This window comes from Acomys russatus, chromosome 1 (assembly GCF_903995435.1).
Source record: "Acomys russatus chromosome 1, mAcoRus1.1, whole genome shotgun sequence".
Taxonomy (NCBI): domain Eukaryota; kingdom Metazoa; phylum Chordata; class Mammalia; order Rodentia; family Muridae; genus Acomys; species Acomys russatus.
The window spans coordinates 19223807-19242407 of record NC_067137.1 but is presented as its reverse complement, the minus strand read 5'-3'; the positions used below and the strand labels follow the sequence as shown (position 1 = coordinate 19242407).

Here is an 18601-nt window from a genome sequence, read left to right as displayed (position 1 = left end):
GAATTTCCTCAGTGGCCTACATTCAAACAAGGATCCAGGCAAAGAAACAACCAAACACATGTACACATACACCCATAAACACCCTAAAAAGGAAACTTGTACCACAAATGCTTGTCATAAGTATGGCTACTTTGTTCAAAAACAAAACCACACAGTACAAAGCCCTGAGCAGTCTGCCTCTGACTCAGGAGTGGGGCAGCTGGGTCAGGACCAGCTGGGTTATCTGAGACTTCTGACAGCTAATGCATGTCCGTGGTCAGAGTTAACTGTTTCGTCTCCGGGCTCACTGCAAGTCTGTAATGTGATCACCACACTGCTGTGTGCCTTTAATAGGTATCTACGTTGGACGGGGTGTTAGAAGTACGGAACGAACACTTTTGGACCCTTGGATTTGGCTCACTGGTATGTCTTCCACACGTTGGCTTTGCATGATTTAAACACAATTTTTAAAACTTAAAATAGCATCTCTTGCTGGGCAGTGGTGGTGGTGCATGCCTTGGAAGGCAGAGGCAGGTGGATCTCTGTGAGTTCGAGGCCAGCCTGGTCTACAAAGAGAGTTCCAGGACAGCTAGGGCTACACAGAGAAGCCCAGTCTTAAGAAGGGGAAGAAAAAAAAAAGTGTTTCTTTAAATTTTCATGATGGAGGAGCTGGAGAGTTGGCTCACAGCACTTGCTTTTGCAGAGGGCCCAGCACCCACATGGTGGCTCCCAGCCCTGGTAGCTAACCATCTGTTAACTGGGATACCAAGGGCAACCTCAGCAGGCACCAGACGCATACATAATGCACAAACATGCACACAGGCAAACTGATCATACACAGAATAAGGTTTTTTTTTTTTTACCTTTTTTTTTCTTAAAGTGGGGCTAGAGAGATGAGCACTGGCTGCTCTCCCAGAAGCCCTGGGCTCCATTCCCAGCACTCACATGGTGCCTCACCGTCCATAACTCCTGTTCTAGGGCGTCTGACTCTCTTCCTGGCCTCCTCAGGCACTAGGCACACACACGGTGCATACACATACATGCAAGCAAAACACTTATACACACAAAATTAAAATAAATAAATCTTTACATTTTCTTTTCTGTTTAATAGCATCTAAAATATTGGCGGGCTCAGTTACTTACTTGAAACGGAAGGGTCTCTCCTCCTCCTCCTCCTCCTCCTCCTCTTCTTCTACTTAACCTTAAAAGTACTGGAGGCTTTTTGTTATGGAGGTGTGGAGAATTGAATGTGGGACCTCATTCCCTGCCATTAAATAGTCTCCTACAACATATTAATGTTTGTTTTCTTTCCTTTTTTTTTTTTTTAAGATTTATTTATTATGTATACAGTGTTTTACTTGCATGAAATGCATGCATGCCAGAAGAGGGCATCAGAACTCATTATAGATGGTTATGAGCCACCATGTGGTGGCTGGGAATTGAACTCAGGACCTTTGGACAAGCAGCCAGTGCTCCTTAACCTCGGAGCCATCTCTCCAGATGCTTTCCTTTGAGACAGCATCTCATTCCACAGAGTAGGCTGTTCTTGAAACCACTCTTACAGCCAGGCTAGTCTTGAGCTACAAGGCTTTTACCCTTAGCCTCCTAAATAGTGAGATTCTAGACAGGTGCCATCTCATTTGGCTTACTTGTCCTTTTTGTTTGTTTTTAAGACTGGTCTCTATGTAGCCATAGCTGTCCTGGAACTCTGTGTAGACCATGCTGGCCTCAAAGTCATAGAGATCCACCTGCCTCCGCTCCTGAGTGCTGGGATTAAGCTCCTGGCTTCTGTTGCTTGTCTTTACACCTCTGTGAACAGTAGAACAAGGAGAGGCTTGCTTGGGGCAGTGCATGGAAACTCATGAGAATCTAACAAGGGAGTGTCGTCTTTCTCCTGTCTGTTCCTGTTGGCCTCCCCCCCCCCCACCCTCTGTCTCTGCTATGCTGTTTGGCTTCTCTTCCCAGTTCATCTTAATGTGGGCCTTTATCCTAGAAAGGAGCCATGGTTGGTTCGTTTTGTAAATTCCTGCTCCAGCCACTATAGAGCTGCAGATCTCATTGCAGACCCAGTGTGCTCGCACATCGTTGAACTGTGCCAGAGCCCTTCTGGCTTCAGCTGCCTTTCTCAGATTGCCCATCTAAGATTTCTGCTCAGTAGCTGTCACTTCACTGCTGTGGGTTATAGGTCAGTCGTGGTTTCCAGTGCTTCCTTGTGCTTCCTCTCGCACAGTTCTCATCCCGACGGGTCTCACAGCATGTGCTTCCAGTGCCATAGGGTACCATAGCACTCAGTTGTTAACACCTATTCATAACTTTTCAGTTTTGCTGTCATAGTGTCTCAGTTTTTGTGGAAATAATTGGCCATTTCACTGCTGCTGTCACTTGTATGTGTGTTTGCATGTATGCATGCATGTATTACTGTAGTGCTGGGGGTCACATTTAGGGCATTGTACGTGATATGCTAGCACTCTGCAACTAACACAGCCCTGGGTTCCCCAGTTTGTATTTTAGTGGCTACAGAGTTTTGTGTAAATATACTCAAATGTCTTCCTCAGTCCCCTGCTGCGCCCGTGGAGTGTTTCCCTTCTGACTTGCTTAGATAGGCTGTGATGAGCATCTTTGTGAAATAATTTTTATAGAAACCCATGAAATCCTCTAAGATTGATTTTGTCTTAGCCAGGCATGATGGTGCATGCCTTTAATCCCAACACTCAGGAGGCAGAGACAGGTGGATTTCTGTAAGTTCAAAGCCAACCTGGTCTTCATAGCAAGCTCCAGGCCAAACCATGAAAAATTAGTTTTTATAAGTGAGTTTTGTAAATCAGAATAATTAAATGTTTATGGCTTGTAATGCAAATTATCAAATTGACTTGCAGATTGGCTATACCAACTAACAGTCCCCTACAGTGCATCTTCATGTATATGTTGTGGTGTGTGTGGACAGGTGTGTAGAAGCCTGAGGTTGGTGTCAGATATCTTTCTTACCACTCTCAGTTGAGCCCAGGTTGGTCTTGAACTCAAAGAGATCCTCCTACCTCTGCCTCTCAGTTCTGGGACTAAAGACATGTGCCACCACACACACCCCACCTTCTATTTTTGTTTTGTTTTGTTTTTTGTTTTGGTTTTTCAAGACAGGGTTTCTCTATGTAACAGCTCTGGCTGTCCTGGGCTCACTTTGTAGACCAGGCTGGCCTCGAACTCAGAAATCTGCCTGCCTCTGCCTCCCAAGTGCTGGGATTAAAGGCATGCACCACCATGGCCAGCTAGTTTTTTCTTATTTTAAGGAAAATACTAAGTACCAATCAAATTATAAATAAAACAAAACTGAATATTAGAATTCTAAGCAATCTTTTATAATTTTCCCCCCATTTAGGCTGGATCAGTACATGTAAGAATCCGACGAGATGCAAATGAACAGCTGGTCCTTGCTCACGTGACCCACAGGCTGTACACACTTGTGTCTACTCTGACTGTTCAGATTTTCAAAGATGATTGGATTAGGCCTGCATTAATGTCTGGGCCTGTGGCGCCCAATGTCCTAAACTTCTCAGACCATCACATAATCCCAATGCCTCTTTTAAAGAACACTGATGATGTGACCCCTGTCACATCAACACCAGCCAAACCCAGCAGCCCACCTCCGGAATTTGCATTTAATACACCTGGGAAAAATGTGAGCCCAGTTATTCTTCTGAACACACAGGCAAGGCCGTATGGTTTAGGTCTTAATCGTGGGCACGCACCGCACAGCAGTATGCTCAGCCAAGGGCTTGCAGTTCCAGGAGTTGGAGCAGGCCAGGGACTGAGGCCCACCTTTCCACATACGCCAAGTAGGTACGGAAACAACAGGACAGGACAGCCAAGACCTTGAAGGACTCTCACTTATTTTTATGGGAACTATCGACTCCTTGGCTTCCCATGTATTTAGTAATCCAACTTGCTTTGACTGTTGAACCACATAAGTGTCAGATTATTGTAGGCTTGTTCATATTTCATGAAACCTATAAACTCTATTTTTATAAAATGTTCTTGTGGCAGTGATGTTTTTGAAAATGTCCTGGGTGTTAAGTAGGCCTCCTTCAAGAAGTTTGAGTGCCAGCTGCTTTGTAGCCGCCTACAGTGTGGTGTGGCCTAGCTGTGTGGATGGGCGGAGCTACATCTTACTGAGAATTCTTAATTCCTTCAGTGGCATTTATAAGCATGTTTCATGTATGGTGCCCATTGGAGGAAATGAAAACATAAATGTCCATTTGAAAAGTAAAGGTCTCTTTTATAGCTCTTCTAAATTTAATTGCTACATTTTTTTGAGGTCCTCCTGAATCATTTGTTAAATAAAAAGTAAACATTTCTATCAGAAATTGTGAGACATACTCTACTACGTAGCACAATTTAACTCTTACTATTAATCTTTTGAAACGGGGTCTTGCTGTGTAGAGCAGGCTGGCTTCAAACCCATAATCCTGCCTCAATCTCCCAAGTGCTGGGATTGTAGGCTTTGAGCCACCATATAGTTATTCCAGTCTTGGCTGCCTTATAGATCAGTAGTCTGTAATCATGGGCAAGTAAGTCATATATCTTCTCTGAACTCTCTCACTTGTACAGTTAAGGATGGGAAGGAATTAGTTGATTTGTAAATTAAGTCCAAAATTTTATAATTAACTATATCCAATTGCTAAGTAGATACTATACCCAGATTTCTTTTCTTTTTCTATTTTTTTAAACACTGACCACAATATATAGACCAAGTGCTACCAACACCAGCACCCTTGAGGCACCATGAGAATGGAAGGTGGCAAACTACAGGCTAACATTGTTTTGGGTGTTTTGTCCCCACCACTCCCAGACTTTTCTGTATTTACATCTTTAGAAAAGAGAGATTTTTTTTTTTTTTAACCTTAGACTTTGTCATTTGTGGGAAAGACTTAGGGTGGTAGAGAAAAGGATTAGAGCAGGGTGTCCCTCATACTTCTGTGGAGTACAGAGGACTGTGGTACAGTTTTCCTTTCATCCTTGATTTCTGAGGTCATAGTTAGAATTATACGCAGTAATCATATCAGTGCCTGGGAGACAGCCTAAGTTTCAAGCCTCTGATTAGCTGCTTTTGAACTCCCCATTTTTGCTTGACTACAGATGCCCATTTGGGGCTGGTATACGGCTTATCAAATAAAGACACTTATTCCCACAAAACCCAGTGCCCTGAGTTAAATCCTCTGGAAGGAGAAGGAGAAAACCAACTCAACAAGTTGTCTTTTGACCCCCGTGTGTACACCATGGCGGACACACCACATACACACAAATTAATGCTTTCTTTTGTTTCGTTTTTAAGAATACCTGTCTTTCAAGTCTGACAGTGCTTTTCATGTGAGAAAGTGTTTTATACATTCCAGAATGTTTTAATTAAACCAGTTGAAGTCGCATAAATGATAGACAGTTTTAGCTTATTTATTAGTGCTTTAGTTGTCACACATTTATCAAGCACTTGTTGAGTCTGTATGGGCCAGTATTTTAGTAACTCCAGATGAACATGGCTTTGGTGGCTTCGGGCACCTTAAGCAATCACTAGCTTAAAGCTGCCTTTAATAACACTAATATCATAGCCATCAAGCTCCCACCCAGTGAGCCTCACTTCCTGCAGAAAAGTTAACTTAGACAACACTTGACTAAGTTTTCTCACCAGCGCTGCATCTGGTAAGAATTCTTCAGTACTAAAGTCAAAAAATACTAATTGCTTAAGATTCCTAAAATCATCCATGAAGGAAAGCCATCCATCACTGCTCACACAGTTTCCTGCTAAATCCAACTGCTGCAAGTTTCTCAGAGGATTCATCTCCAAAAATGGACCTGGGTAAAGAAATATGTGTTAAATCAGAAGAAATCCACATTTAAAGTAAAATGAATTCTGTACATATACATGTCACATGAATAATTTTTCTCTTTGAGACAGGGTTTCTCTGTATAGCCTTGGCTGTCCTGGACTTACCCTGTAGACCAAGCTGGCCTCGAACTCACAAGAAGATCCACAAGATCTGCCTGCTTCTGCCTCCTGAATGTTGGGATTAAAGGCTTGAGCCACCACGCCTGGCCCACATTAATAATTTTTTTCAATTTTTAAAAAAATATATTTTATTAGTTCATTCATATTACATCTCAATTGTTAGCCCATCCCTGTATCCTTCCATTCTTCCCTCCCTCCCATTTTCCCCCTACTCCCCTCCCCTATGACTCTATGACTGTGACTGAGGGGGATTTCCTCCCCCTGTATATGCTCATAGGGTATCAAGTTTCTTCTTGGTAACCTGTTATCTTTCCTCTGAGTGCCACCAGGCCTCCCCATCAAGGGGACACCAGAGTTCATATGAAAGTCAGACCCCACTCTCCACTCAACTGTGGAGAATGTCCTGTCCATCAGCTAGATCTGGGTAGGGGTTCGAAGTTTACTGCACGTATTGTCCTTGGCTGCTGCCATAGTTTGAGCAGGACCCCTGGGCCCAGATCCACATTAATAATTTTTAAATGACCATGTTTAGACCAGTGTTGTGCCCTGGAAGAAAGACTTTCTCCAGGCAGCCTGTGGCTGAGCCCATTATACTTACAAATGTTGTTTCCTAAATTTTTTAAAAGATTTATTTATTATGAATACAGTACTCTGCATGTACACCTGCATGCCAGAAGAGGGCACCAGATCTCACTATAGCTGGGTGTGAGCTGGGAATTGAACCCAGGACCTCTGGAAGAGCAGTCAGTGCTCTTAACCTCTGATCCATCTCTCCAGCCCCTCCTAATGTTTTAAGTGCCTCAGTGATACAGTCTGTAAATGTAAGTGCTATATATATTTTACCTTAGTCCTGATTCCTCCTGGAAACACAAAGTTGATTAAACCTTGAGATATGAGAGATGCTATTAGATATTAAGGAATTGTTTTCAAAATGGGATGAAACAAGAAATATTCGGCCCTTTCCTATTTGTAGAAGGAAAGCTACTTAACAGGTTTGTTTTTTGGTTGGTTGGTTGGTTATTTTTTTTTTTTTTAAGGGGCGGGGGTGTTGGTTTAGTTTGGTTTGGTTTATCGAGACAGGGTTTCTCTGTGTAACAACCCTCGCTGTCCTGGAACTCATAGCGATCCTCCTGCCTTTGTCTCCTGAGTGCTGGGATTAAAGGCCTTCGCCACGGTGCTTGAGTCAGCAGACTCAGCCCCACCCTGATTGGGCATGGAGAGGTTTGTTAGACTTTAAAACTGAGAGATACATGATACAGCCTTACAGAATGAGGGTTCAAGATTCAGTTTTGACTTTTTTTTTTGTTTGTTTGTTGTTTGATTTTTTTCAAGATAGGGTTTCTCTATGTAACAGTCCTGGTTGTCATTGAACTCCGAGATCCACCTGCCTCTGTATCCTGAGTGCTGGGATGAAAGGTGTGGGCCCCTCGCAGGTCTTTGATCCCATGTGATCCCTGAGATTGTGAACTGTAAACCCCTGTTTCTTGTGGTTGAGCCTTAACACACCTTTAATGCAAGAACTTTCTATTTATTGTAAACAGGTGATTAAAGTGTGGTTCAGCCTCATACACTCCTTTAATCCAAGAGCTTTCTGTACACAGGATTTAATCAAGTTAACCCCAAATCAAGATGTGAGCAAGAAACCAGCTGCTGGGAATTAAGGAGTGGGCGGGACTTTGAGGTGAGGAGCATTTAAAACCGCCTGTGAAAGTGGGAGGAGCTCTTTGGCTTTTGGGCTTTTAGTTCGGTAGTTCCTCAGCTCCTTGGCCTTCAGGTTTTTGGGCTTTGATGGCGAGCCTTTAGCCTTGGGTTTTTGGCCTTTTTTTTTCTTGGGCTGTCAGCTGAACTAGTGAGCCTTTTGGGCCTTTTCCATTGGGATGTGAGCTGAGTAGGAAGGTCAGCTCCGTACTTTCTCTGCATCTCTGAGCTAGCAGGTTTTTCACCTCAGCATTTGGCTCCTGAGTCTTTATTGGCAAAATAGAACAATTTGGGATTTTCATTTGAAACAACATGGGTCACCATCACCTGGCTTCACTTTGTGCACTTAAGTAGGAAGAGATGCTTCCTGGAGATGTGCCACTGTCCCTACAGGCAAAGTACCAGAGCTCTGGGTGGCACATGTCTATGATTCCAGAATTCTGGGAGCCTTAGGGAGGGGATTGCAAGTTCAGGCCAGCCTGAGTTAACCCTGCTTCAAAAAAAAAAAAACAAGTCAGGGCCATGACAAAGGTTCACAAAAAAATAAGAGAGGTTGTTGTCATTTATGACTAGGCCTACAGAATAAGAACGAGCAGTCTTGTTTAACTGAGCGATTGTACTCTCTGCCACTTTGAGGAAGCCTTTGACCCGCTCCCTGGTTGAGGAGGTCTGGGAACTAACTGGCTAAGGGTATGTTTGCTAAGGGCATGCATATGATACGTCAGCATCCCCTGCTTACTCTGGAGTATCTTCAGTCTTTTCATTGCCTTTGCAAGTTTTGGCTTAGAAAGGTCCTTAAGTACAGATGCCTGAAGCAAACATACTTTGCACGGCCATAATCAAGAGAGAAGTGGCGGAGATAGGCGATTCCAGGTGCACGGAGGCTCCTAGTCTTCCTCCTTCGTTCCTTGTATCTGTGCTGCCTGCTGCTGAGGCTGTCCCGGGCCCTGTTTCCTGTGCTTTAATTCCTTAGTTAGAAGACAAACTGCTAGTCTGTAATGGTGACCACTCATATCCCACATCGCCTTGCTGCTGAACGTATATAAGTTTTACAAAGAAAATATAAGCAGGAGGGAGGTGTGTAACTTCCACATAATTTTGAGAAGAGTTAGCCGTCCACGTTCTTTCTTTTTCTTTTTTCTCTCTTCCTACTAGATTGAAATGCCCACACGACAATAACGTAGCCATGATCATGAAGTCCAAAATAAAACTAAGGAATGAAGGAGTAAAAAAAATAAATAGCAGCTGTCTGGGAAGGCTGATGCTTTTACTTAGGCCGTGCCCATCTCAACAGGCACACTGCTCCTCACCTCACTTTGCCAGCGTGCCTGTCTTGCCACCTCTGTGTGATAAGCAATGTTTTGCTCCCATTCTCCCCAAAGAGCAACTTCTTTTCTCCACCCAGTAGGAATTTAGAAAACTCCAAGCCCACTGCAAGATGAGAGCAAGAGCTGTGGCTGTGGCTGGCCGTTCCAGGTGGAGGATCTTAGCTGAGTAAGAAAGAGCTCCCTGGGTGGTTATCAGGATGTGCACAGGCACAAGAATGAAAACAAGCAACGGTTTTCATGGTCCAAGGACATGTTTTCTGTTAATTGATTATGGATCAAACTAGGTCCAACAGGAACAGAATCTGTGTGTTAGGAGCTTGGTCGTGTCTGGGCTGTGGAGAATTCATGCAAATGGCCAAATCTCACGTGTTTTGGGTTAAACTTCTCTAATACTGCCCTTCAGTTCTCCTGAGCCAGTGTCAGATCACCTCACCCTAATCTAGAATCACCCTGGGGACGGCCTCTTGGCATACCTGTGGGGGTTACTTCGATTGTATTAATTGGGGTAGTGAGAGGTAGATCAGGGGACCTGCGAGCAAACACACAAAAGCAGTAGGTGTTCCAACTCCACCTTGTTCCCAGGACACCAGTAATTGGTCCTCAAGGACGACTGGAAGCGTCTCAGGAGAAACCCAATCGCTTTCCAGAAGCAATGCCACTTTGTATGCCTGGTTCCCGCCCCAAAGAGTGAAGCTAACCAATCGAAAGTCATCTCCCAGACTGGAGAGATGGATCTGAGTTCAAAGCACTTCACTGTTCCTTCAGAGGACCCAGCCCCCGTGTTACAGCCCATGCCATCTGTAAGTCCAATCAATACCAGGGCCTCTTGGTCTCCTGGCTGTCCCTTTCCCCTCCACTGTCTCTTCACATGGCTCTTCTCAGGGGCATGTTTACTCTGGACTGCCCCAGATGTTTCTACCTCTGCCTGTGCTCTCCCTTTTATCTATAAAATAAACATCCTCCATCATACCTGGAGGAGCAGTCATGTCCCCCTTTTTATTTATTAATTTTTTCACTTAGCTCCCAGTTCTTCTGCACAGGATCTAACTTCATGCATGTGGTTTTAGGAGACACATTCAAACTATAGCATAAGGCAACAAGGAGGAAAACAAAAACCTTCAAAAATAATAATTTTAGCTGGGTGGTGGTGGTGCATGCTTTTAATCCCAGCACTCGGGAGGCAGAGGCAGGTGGATCCCTGTGAGTTCGAGGCCAGCTTGGTCTACAAAGTGAGTCCAGGACAGCCAAGGCTACACAGACAAACCCTGTCTCGAAAAGCCAAAAATAAATAAATAATAATAATAAATTTCCCATTGATTAATATTCAATAGAAATAAGATCCTAATAAATAAACAAGAGGGCCTCCAAGATGGCGCAGAATAAAGGCAGAGATCTGGCTGCCTCTGCCTCTCAAATGCTGGGATTAAAGGCATGTGCTACCACACCCACCCAGAGTACTGAGATTAAAGAGCAGTGGCCCATGCCTGTAACTTCAGCACTTAGGGAGGCAGTTCAAAGTCAGCCTGGTCTACAAAGTGAGTCCGGGACAGCCAAGGCTACACAGATAAACCCTGTCTCAAAGAAAAACACACACACACACACACACACACAAAGCTTTGTTTCAAGTCAGCCTGTGTGCTCTTGGCCCTGTTTGGATGTACCCACCTAAACTTCTAATCTCTGTGTCTGTGAGTCTCCAGTTTTTCAGTCCGAGTTTGGCAAGCCCTGGGACCCTCTTCAACTGATTCAGCAGGAGGGGCAGGCTGGTGTGCACGTTCAAGCACCAAGGCAGCATCAATGTGGTTAGCTGATCCAGAATGCAGAGCCTGTCGACTGAAACAGAAAACAATTCAGAGCTGGGCGTGGTGGCACGTGCCTGTAACCCCAGTTTTGTAGACCAGGCTGGAGGTCCACCTGCTTCTGCCTCCCAAGTGCTGGGATTAAATAAAGGTCTTAATGTCCACACACCCCTCTCTTTTCCGTGAGATGTATCCCTGGCTGGCCCAGGGATACCGTGCTGGCCTCAAACGTAAAAGATCTGCCTGTCTAGTCAAGTGCTGGGGTCAAAGGAGTACACCGCCGTTCCCAGCTTGAGTTTCTTGTTTTTATCTTTGCTGTGTGGCTTTGATAGAAACTCAAGCCCACCAATGATGTAATAGTTAAAAACACTCAAGAGCCTATCACCCTGTACAACTAGTTGTCCCACTAAGCCTGACAAAATAAACCCCCTGACCCTTCCTTTGCACTTCCAGTGCCTGCGTGAGCATGGCGGCTTCCCTGCCTCATTTTCCTGTAACAAAATTATCAGAATGAAAAAAATCTTTCTGCCAGGCAAGGTGGCGCAGGCCTTTAATCCCAGCACTCAGGAGGAAGAGGCAGGAGGATCTCTGTGAGTTCGAGGCCAGCCTGGTCTACAAAGTGAGTCTAGGACAGCCAAGGATACACAGAGAAACCCTGTCTCAAAAAAAAAAAAAATCTTTCTGATATCACCTTTCAAGAGGCACAGGCAGTTGGATCTCTGATTTCAAGGACATCCTGTCTATTTAGAGAGTTCCAGGCTGCCTCGTGAAACCCTTTCTCAAAAAAGTTAAATAATTTTTTTTTAAATCTCCCAGTGTTTCACTCACAGGAGAGGACAGCAGACATCATAAGAGCAGTGCAGTCCCTGTATGACTAAGTTGATACAGTAAGTGTATAAACAAGACTTATAAGCCTGGGGCGAAAAAGCTTCATCACTCACTAACTCCTTAAACAAAGTTACCTTCAGCAGCAAACCCTTAACTCCCTTGCTGTTGGCGAACTGGAGGAGCCTCAGGTATAATAAGGAGATACAAACTGACCGCTCAAAAGGCACAAACTTGGGCTTGAGAAAATGGCTCAACAGTTCAGAGCATGTACTATTCCTGTAGACGTCCCACACGCCATTCCCAGTACCCTGGCTCGGTGTGACTCAGAAATCTTCCAAGTCCAGCTTCAGGAGAGCCAGTAGTTTCTTCTGGTCTCTGCAGGCACCTACACTCATGTGTGCATGAATGTAGAAAGACAGGGGTAGGGACTTTTGGGTGTTTTGTCTTGTTTTGTTTTTTGAGAGAGGGTTTCTCTGTGAAATATCTCTGGCTGTCCTGGACTCGCTATGTAAATCAGGCTGGCCTCGAACTCCTGAAGATCTGTTTGCCTCTGCCTCCTGAGTGTTGGGATTAAAGGCGTGTGCCACCACACCTGGCGAGAGAGAGAATTTTGAAAACTTTTTTTTGTGTGTATAAGTGTTCTGCCTGCATTTATGTATGTGTGTCCATGTGTGCCTGGTAGCCACAAAGACCAGCAGAGTCAGATACCCTGAAACAAGACTTAAAAATACTCGTGAGCTGTCGTGTGGGTGCTGAGAACCAAATTCTGGTCCTCTGCAGTAGCATCAAGGGCTTTTAACCACTGAGCCATCTCTCTAGCCCCCAAATGAAATAAATTTTTAAAAAACAGACACGGTTAAGAGCACTGACTGCTCTTCTGGAGATCCTGAGTTCAATTCCCAGCAACCACATTGTGGCTCACAACCATCTATAATGTGATCTGATGCCCTCCTCGGGTGTGCATAAAGACAGTGTACTCATACATAAAATAAATAAATCTTTTTTAAAAACAAGACATGGGCCCATGTCTTTAGTGGCGGTTTAAGAAAGATGTGTCTGTAAGGTACACATGTGTACAGAGTCCCCTGACTCAAGCTGTGGTTTCCTTTTCTTTCTTTCTTTTTAAAGATTTATTTATTTATTTTATGTATATGAGTGCTCTATCTGCATATGCACCTGCATGTCAGAAGAGGACATCAGATCACATTATAGATGGTTGTGAGCCACCATGTGGTTGCTGGGAATTGAACTCCGAACCTCTGGAAGAGCAGGCAGTGATCTTAACCTCTGAGCCAGCTCTCCAGGCCCATACACTGTGGTTTTCTGACCACCAAGCACACACACACCAAGAAGCACATTGTTTGGGCAGAGCCCTCTTTCTTACTCAGTTCCTGTAGAGCTTCATTTCCATCCTTTTCCAGATAATTTTCTGATAAATCAAGAATGCTCAGTTTGGCCAAATTGTGAAGATTCTGTGCTGGAAGGAAAAAAAAAAAAAAAAAAAAAAAAAAAAAAAAAAAAAAAAAAATATATATATATATATATATATATATATATATATATATATATATATATATACACACATTTGTCAACATCTTTAGAATTCTGCATTTTTGTTGTCTTTGCTGATTGCGATACACACTGTCATTTGACTTGATTGACTGTTTCTCAAAGGAAGCAGGATAGGGGAAACCCTCACTGCCCACGGCTTTGACCAAATGGGCAGATAGAAGCTTCGTGGAATAGAGTTTTTGTAAATCTAGACACTACATTGTAGTTTATTCTTTCTTTTTTCTTTCTTTTTTTTTTTTTTTTGAGACAGGGTTTCTCTTTCTCTGTGTAGCCTTGGCTGTCCTGGACTCACTTTGTACACCAGGCTAGCCTCGAACTCACAGAGATCCTCCTGCCTCTGCCTCCTGAGTGCTAGGATTAAAGGCGTGCACCACCACTCCCGGCTGTAGTATATTCTTTATTGACTTTGTTTAAAATAGGGTCTCAGCTGGGTGGTGGTGACACATGGCTTTAATCCCAGCACTTGGAAAGCAGAGGCAGGCAGATCACTGTGAGTTTGAAGCCATCCTGGTCTACAGAGTGAGTCCAGAGCAGTCAAGGCTACACAGAGAAACCCTGTCTTGAAAAACCAAAAAAAAAAAAAAAAAAAAAAAAAGGAAGGAAGAAAATAGGGAGGTGGCCCTGGCTGGCTTCAAACTCTCAAACTCACAGGAGTTCCCCTACCACTGCCACCTGAGTGCTGGGACTGAGGCGCTCCTCATCACACCTGAACAGTTTGACATACTGTAAAAGGGATAAATTGTCTTGCACCGCTGTTTAAAAAGAGACAAATTTCACTACTAGGCGGCTGTGGCGCATGCGCATGCCTTTAATACCAGCACTCAGGGAGGCAGAGGCAGGTGTATCAATGATTTCAAAACCAGCTCACTACAGAGTGAGTTCTAAGACACCCAGGGCTACACAGAGAAACACTGTTGCTAAAAACCAAAAGAGGCAAGTTTCAGCCTTCAAGCTGTTCTCTGTCTCAAACAACAGGAAAAACAAAAACAAACAAACAAACAAAAAAACAACAACAACAACGACAAAAAACCCCGCCACAGTTGTTGAGCTGTTTGCTCCCACAGCTTCAGGGTCAAGGTGTCTCTGATCCTGGCTCACACACACAGGGTCTGGTCCTGGGCCCTGTTGGGCTGTGACAGGGAGTGAGTGGGCATAGGGGACCTAAGAAATGAGACACCGGTACTAAAATGGTACTTTGTATCAAAGTGAATAGATTTTAGTACAACAGACAAAGGTCACTGTTTTAAAAACCAGGTAAAGCTTTTCCTTTATAATTTCTCTCTTCCCTGAACCCAAGAGGTAGAGAAGTGAAGGCATCGTCTCATCGTTCTGTGTTCCGAGTGCTGGTCCAGCCTTTTCCCACCACAGGCTTCTTTACTGTAAGTTTATATCAGTGTAAAAGGGATAATCTGACATTTGTAGGTGTGTGTGGATGTGTGTGTTTCTATATGGGGGTATGTGCAAGTGAGCGCAACAGGAGGAAGTTGGAGTTCCAGGCAGTTGGGAGCTGCCTGACATGGGTGCCGGGAACCAAACTCAGTTCCTCGGTAAGAGAAGCAAGCATTCCCCTGACCTCCGAGTCATTTTTCCAGCTACTTCATGCTGCTTTTCATAGGATTAGGACAGGCATGGGGGCGCACAACTTTAATCCCAGAATTTGTGAGGGAGGGTAATCTCTATGCAGCCAGGCTAGGCTGATCTACATAGGAAGTTCCAGACCCCAGCCAGAGACACATTTTAAAGCCCTGTCGCAAAAATAAAAAAAATAAAAAAAATTTAAGCCAGGTGGTGGTGGCCATCTCTGATATCTGACTTCAACAGTTTATTCAGAAATATGCAAACATTTCTCTCTAATTAGTATGCATGAAATTTGGAAACTCAAAAGCCTGAATCTGTTATATTATTGTGTTCTAAGTTTATTTTAAGAGAGCAAAGGGGCCGGGGCAGTGGTGACCCACGCCTTTAATCCCAGCACTTGGGAGGCAGAGGCAGGCACATCTCTGAGTTTGAGGCTAGCCTGGTCTACAGAGGGAGTTCCAGGACAGCCAGAGCTGTTAAACAGAGAAACCCTGAAGCTATCCTTCTCCCTGTCTATCTTTTGTTTACCCATCTACCCAAGGGATCATGACTAACACTGAGACAAGAATAGTGGGCGGCTTTTTGTTTTTTGTTTTGTTTTGTTTTTCTGAGACAGGGTTTCTCTGTGTAGTGTTGGCTGTCCTGGATGGAGCTCGATCTGTAAACCAGGCTGGCCTCACACTGACAGCGATCCACCTGCCTCTGCGTCCAGAGTGCTGCGATTAAAGGCATGCGCCACCACCACCTGGCTCGAATGGTGGAAATTTAAAGTCTCAACTGTTCTGCAGTTCTTTCTTATTGCCACTAATAATTTCAATTCTGACTCAGACAAAACTATTAAAAATGGGCTAGATGGGGGCTGGAGAGATGGCTCAGTGGCTGCTCTTCCAGAGGACCCAGGTTCAATTCACAGCACCCACATGGCAGCTCACAACTGTCTGTAACTCCTGCTCCAGGTAATCTGATACCCTCACACAGACATGTAAGCAAACAAAATAACAATGCACATTAAAAAACAACAACAACAACAACAAAATAAAAAGGGCTAGTAAGCTAATATAAGGTAATGTATGCATGAGCTGGGTGGTGGTGGTGCTCACCTTTAATCTCAGAACTAGGGAAGCAGAGGCAGGTGAATTTCTGAGTTTGAGGACTATTGGACGTTGGTCTGATGTATTTTGATGCTAATTACTGCTTGCAGTCTCTGTGCCCCACCTATACTTTGCCTAAGAGCCTAACCTGTTTGACTAATAAAAGGCCATCACACCTGGGCAGGGCAAATGGGATAGGCATAGCTGAGGTTCCTGGGTTTGGGGAGACAGGGAGAATCTTGGGAGGAGGAGACAGGAGGCATGGAGAGGAAGAAGGCGCTGCACCATGGGTTAGGTGGAGGAGAAGCACATGGCCATCAAGGATGGAGGATTTGGCCCAGATGATGATAATTAGCAAGTATTTGGGATTATGGATGGGAGGTAGCTTGATAGAAATTATTAGAAGCAGATGACATGGGATTGGGGCAGGTATAGGATACTTTCCCACTGTGGGAAGTAGTTTAGGGCATTAACATCTGCCCTGCCCCAGGTTAACTAAGGCTATATTAAAATATAACAGGTGTCTGTGTCTTGATTGATTCCTAGTGGATTAGAAAATACTGCTGTAATAATAATTATAGGCATAATAATAAACATTATTAGGCCTTACTGGTAAAATAACTGCAACAGCAGACAGCCTGGTCTACGTATCAAGTTCCAGAACAGCCAGGGATAAACAAAGAAATCCTGTTTCAAAAAACAAAAACAAAACAAACAAACAAACAAAAAAAACCCAACAACAACAACAAAGTTAATAAATGCATCACATTATCTTTTTTAGGTTCCTTTTAAATTAAGTTTCCATGTAAGACATTATGTACATTACTGTAAAGATGTCAAGTGTTCGGTTGTGCATCCAGAGGGTGGAGGCGAGGGCTATAATGGTTACCTAGAGTTCTCACAGACTTAGCGCTCAGACAGCAGGCCACCAGCTTCATCTCCTGCAGAGCACTCGGTCCTCCTGACAGAGCCTTGACTATGTGGTCCATTCCCTCCCCAGTGTTAGACAAATGAGTCAGATGAAGCAGACGCATCTTCTTCAGGCTTCCCAGGCCTCCCGCTGCAAGGAGACGGGAAAGGAATACGTGAGCAGACCAAGTGCATCTGGTTAAACACAGGTTCGTGGACTGCAAGGACGACAACTATGTAGAAACTGTTCCATGCTCTTTTTTGTTTCTGTTTCAATAAGGTTTCATTTTATTTATCTTATTTATTAAGTTTGGTGCTATACTTGTATAATAGAATGCTTCAAATATAACTCAACACCCACTTAATAAACATTTACTAATATCATAAGTCATATATGTTTATGACTTAAAGATAGAAAACCTTATAGGGAAACGTTCTTTTTTTTTTTTTTTTAAGAAAAACAAACAAACAAACAAACTACTCATGCATTCCCTTGTTTTCTAGGTTGCTTGCTATTCAGCCCAGGCTGGCAGTAAACTCATGAGCCTCCAACTGCAGTTGCTCTACAGCTAGATTCCAGGCTCCTTCTGTAGACTCCTGCTGCAAAGAGCAAAAGAAGTTTTTTTATCCCCCTTGGTTTTTTGAGCCAGGGTTTCTCTGTGTAGCCTTGGCTGTCCTAGATTCGCTTTGTAGATCAAGCTGGCCTTGAACTCACACTGATACACCTGCCTATGCCTCCCAAGTGCTGGGAATAAAGGCCACCACGCCTGGCTAAAAGAGCTAATTTAAAACAATCAGTATATGCCTTTAATCCCAGCACTCGGGAGGCAGAGGCAGGTGGACCACTGTGAGTTCGAGGCCAGCCTGCTCTACAAAGTGAGTCCAGGACACCCAAGGTTATACAAAGAAACCTTGTCTTGAAAAACCAAAAATATATATTAATTAATTAAAATAAATAACTAAATAAAACCTTTTCCTGGTCTTTACCTCCCTCAAGAGCCTGAGTGCAGAGAGACGGCAGGCGCTGCATCCCTGTGGAGAGCTAGTGAAACTGCACAGCCAAAGAGGCCCCTGCTCTGGACTGCATGACAATCAATGAACACTACACCCAGGGCAGTATGTCCAGGCAGTGGCCGTGTCCCCTTCTACCAGCAGTACAGTTGAAGGCAATAGAGTGGCCCTTGGTCTTAGCCCTGGCATAGGTGTGGTGTTTAGGCTTGAATAGGTGGTACTTAAATCATCAGTAATACATCCTGAGTCAAAGGTACACATGGAAGGAAGGCACAGTGACTTTTGGCAAGTGCTCTGCCATTGAGCTGCACCCTCAGACCAAGGCTTCATGAGTCCCCTTGTTTCAGAGCACAGGGGAAATTGCAGGTCATGTGTAAGATGCCTTCAGTAGGTGCCACACGGTAAGCCCACAGCAAATGCTAGCTGATCTCATGGGAGGTGTGTACACCAGCTTTGTGGTCACCCAGTCTTCTAGATTCACTGTTCCATACTTCTATAAACTTGGACAACTGATTCAACACATCGGCTGTGACTTTAGGGGAGTCTTTGTCCTATACCCTAGGGCTGTTGTGAGGATTTGGTGAGATAAAGTGTGAAACTACATAGTATAATTTCTGGCAGCTACTCCTTAACTATTACTTTATTACTTTAATTATTATTTTATTTATTTTATTTTATTTTATTTTATTTATTTATTTATTGGTTTTTCGAGACAGGGTTTCTCTGTGTTGCCTTGACTATCCTGGTCTTGCTTTGTAGACCAGGTTAGCCTCGAACTCACAGCCATCCGCCTGCCTCTGCCTCCTGAGTGCT

General features: G+C 44.0%; 2 protein-coding genes across 2 annotated transcripts in view; one reads left to right on the top strand and one right to left on the bottom strand.

Moving 5' to 3' along the window:
- The window catches only part of Slc30a6 (solute carrier family 30 member 6), a 34506-nt gene extending 30404 nt beyond the window's left edge, over positions 1-4102 (top strand). The window contains exons 13-14 of the mRNA XM_051168743.1: positions 334-402; positions 3353-4102. Coding sequence (XP_051024700.1) covers positions 334-402; positions 3353-3850 — 567 coding nt within the window. The 3' untranslated portion in view covers positions 3851-4102. The remainder of the gene's footprint in view (positions 1-333; positions 403-3352) is intronic.
- A 1425-nt stretch (positions 4103-5527) lies between these two features.
- Nlrc4 (NLR family CARD domain containing 4) overlaps positions 5528-18601 on the bottom strand; it is a 29216-nt gene continuing 16142 nt past the window's right edge. Inside the window, exons 6-9 of the mRNA XM_051167313.1 lie at positions 16758-16928; positions 13012-13104; positions 10666-10833; positions 5528-5820 (exon numbers count right to left, since the gene is read on the bottom strand). Coding sequence (XP_051023270.1) covers positions 5528-5820; positions 10666-10833; positions 13012-13104; positions 16758-16928 — 725 coding nt within the window. The remainder of the gene's footprint in view (positions 5821-10665; positions 10834-13011; positions 13105-16757; positions 16929-18601) is intronic.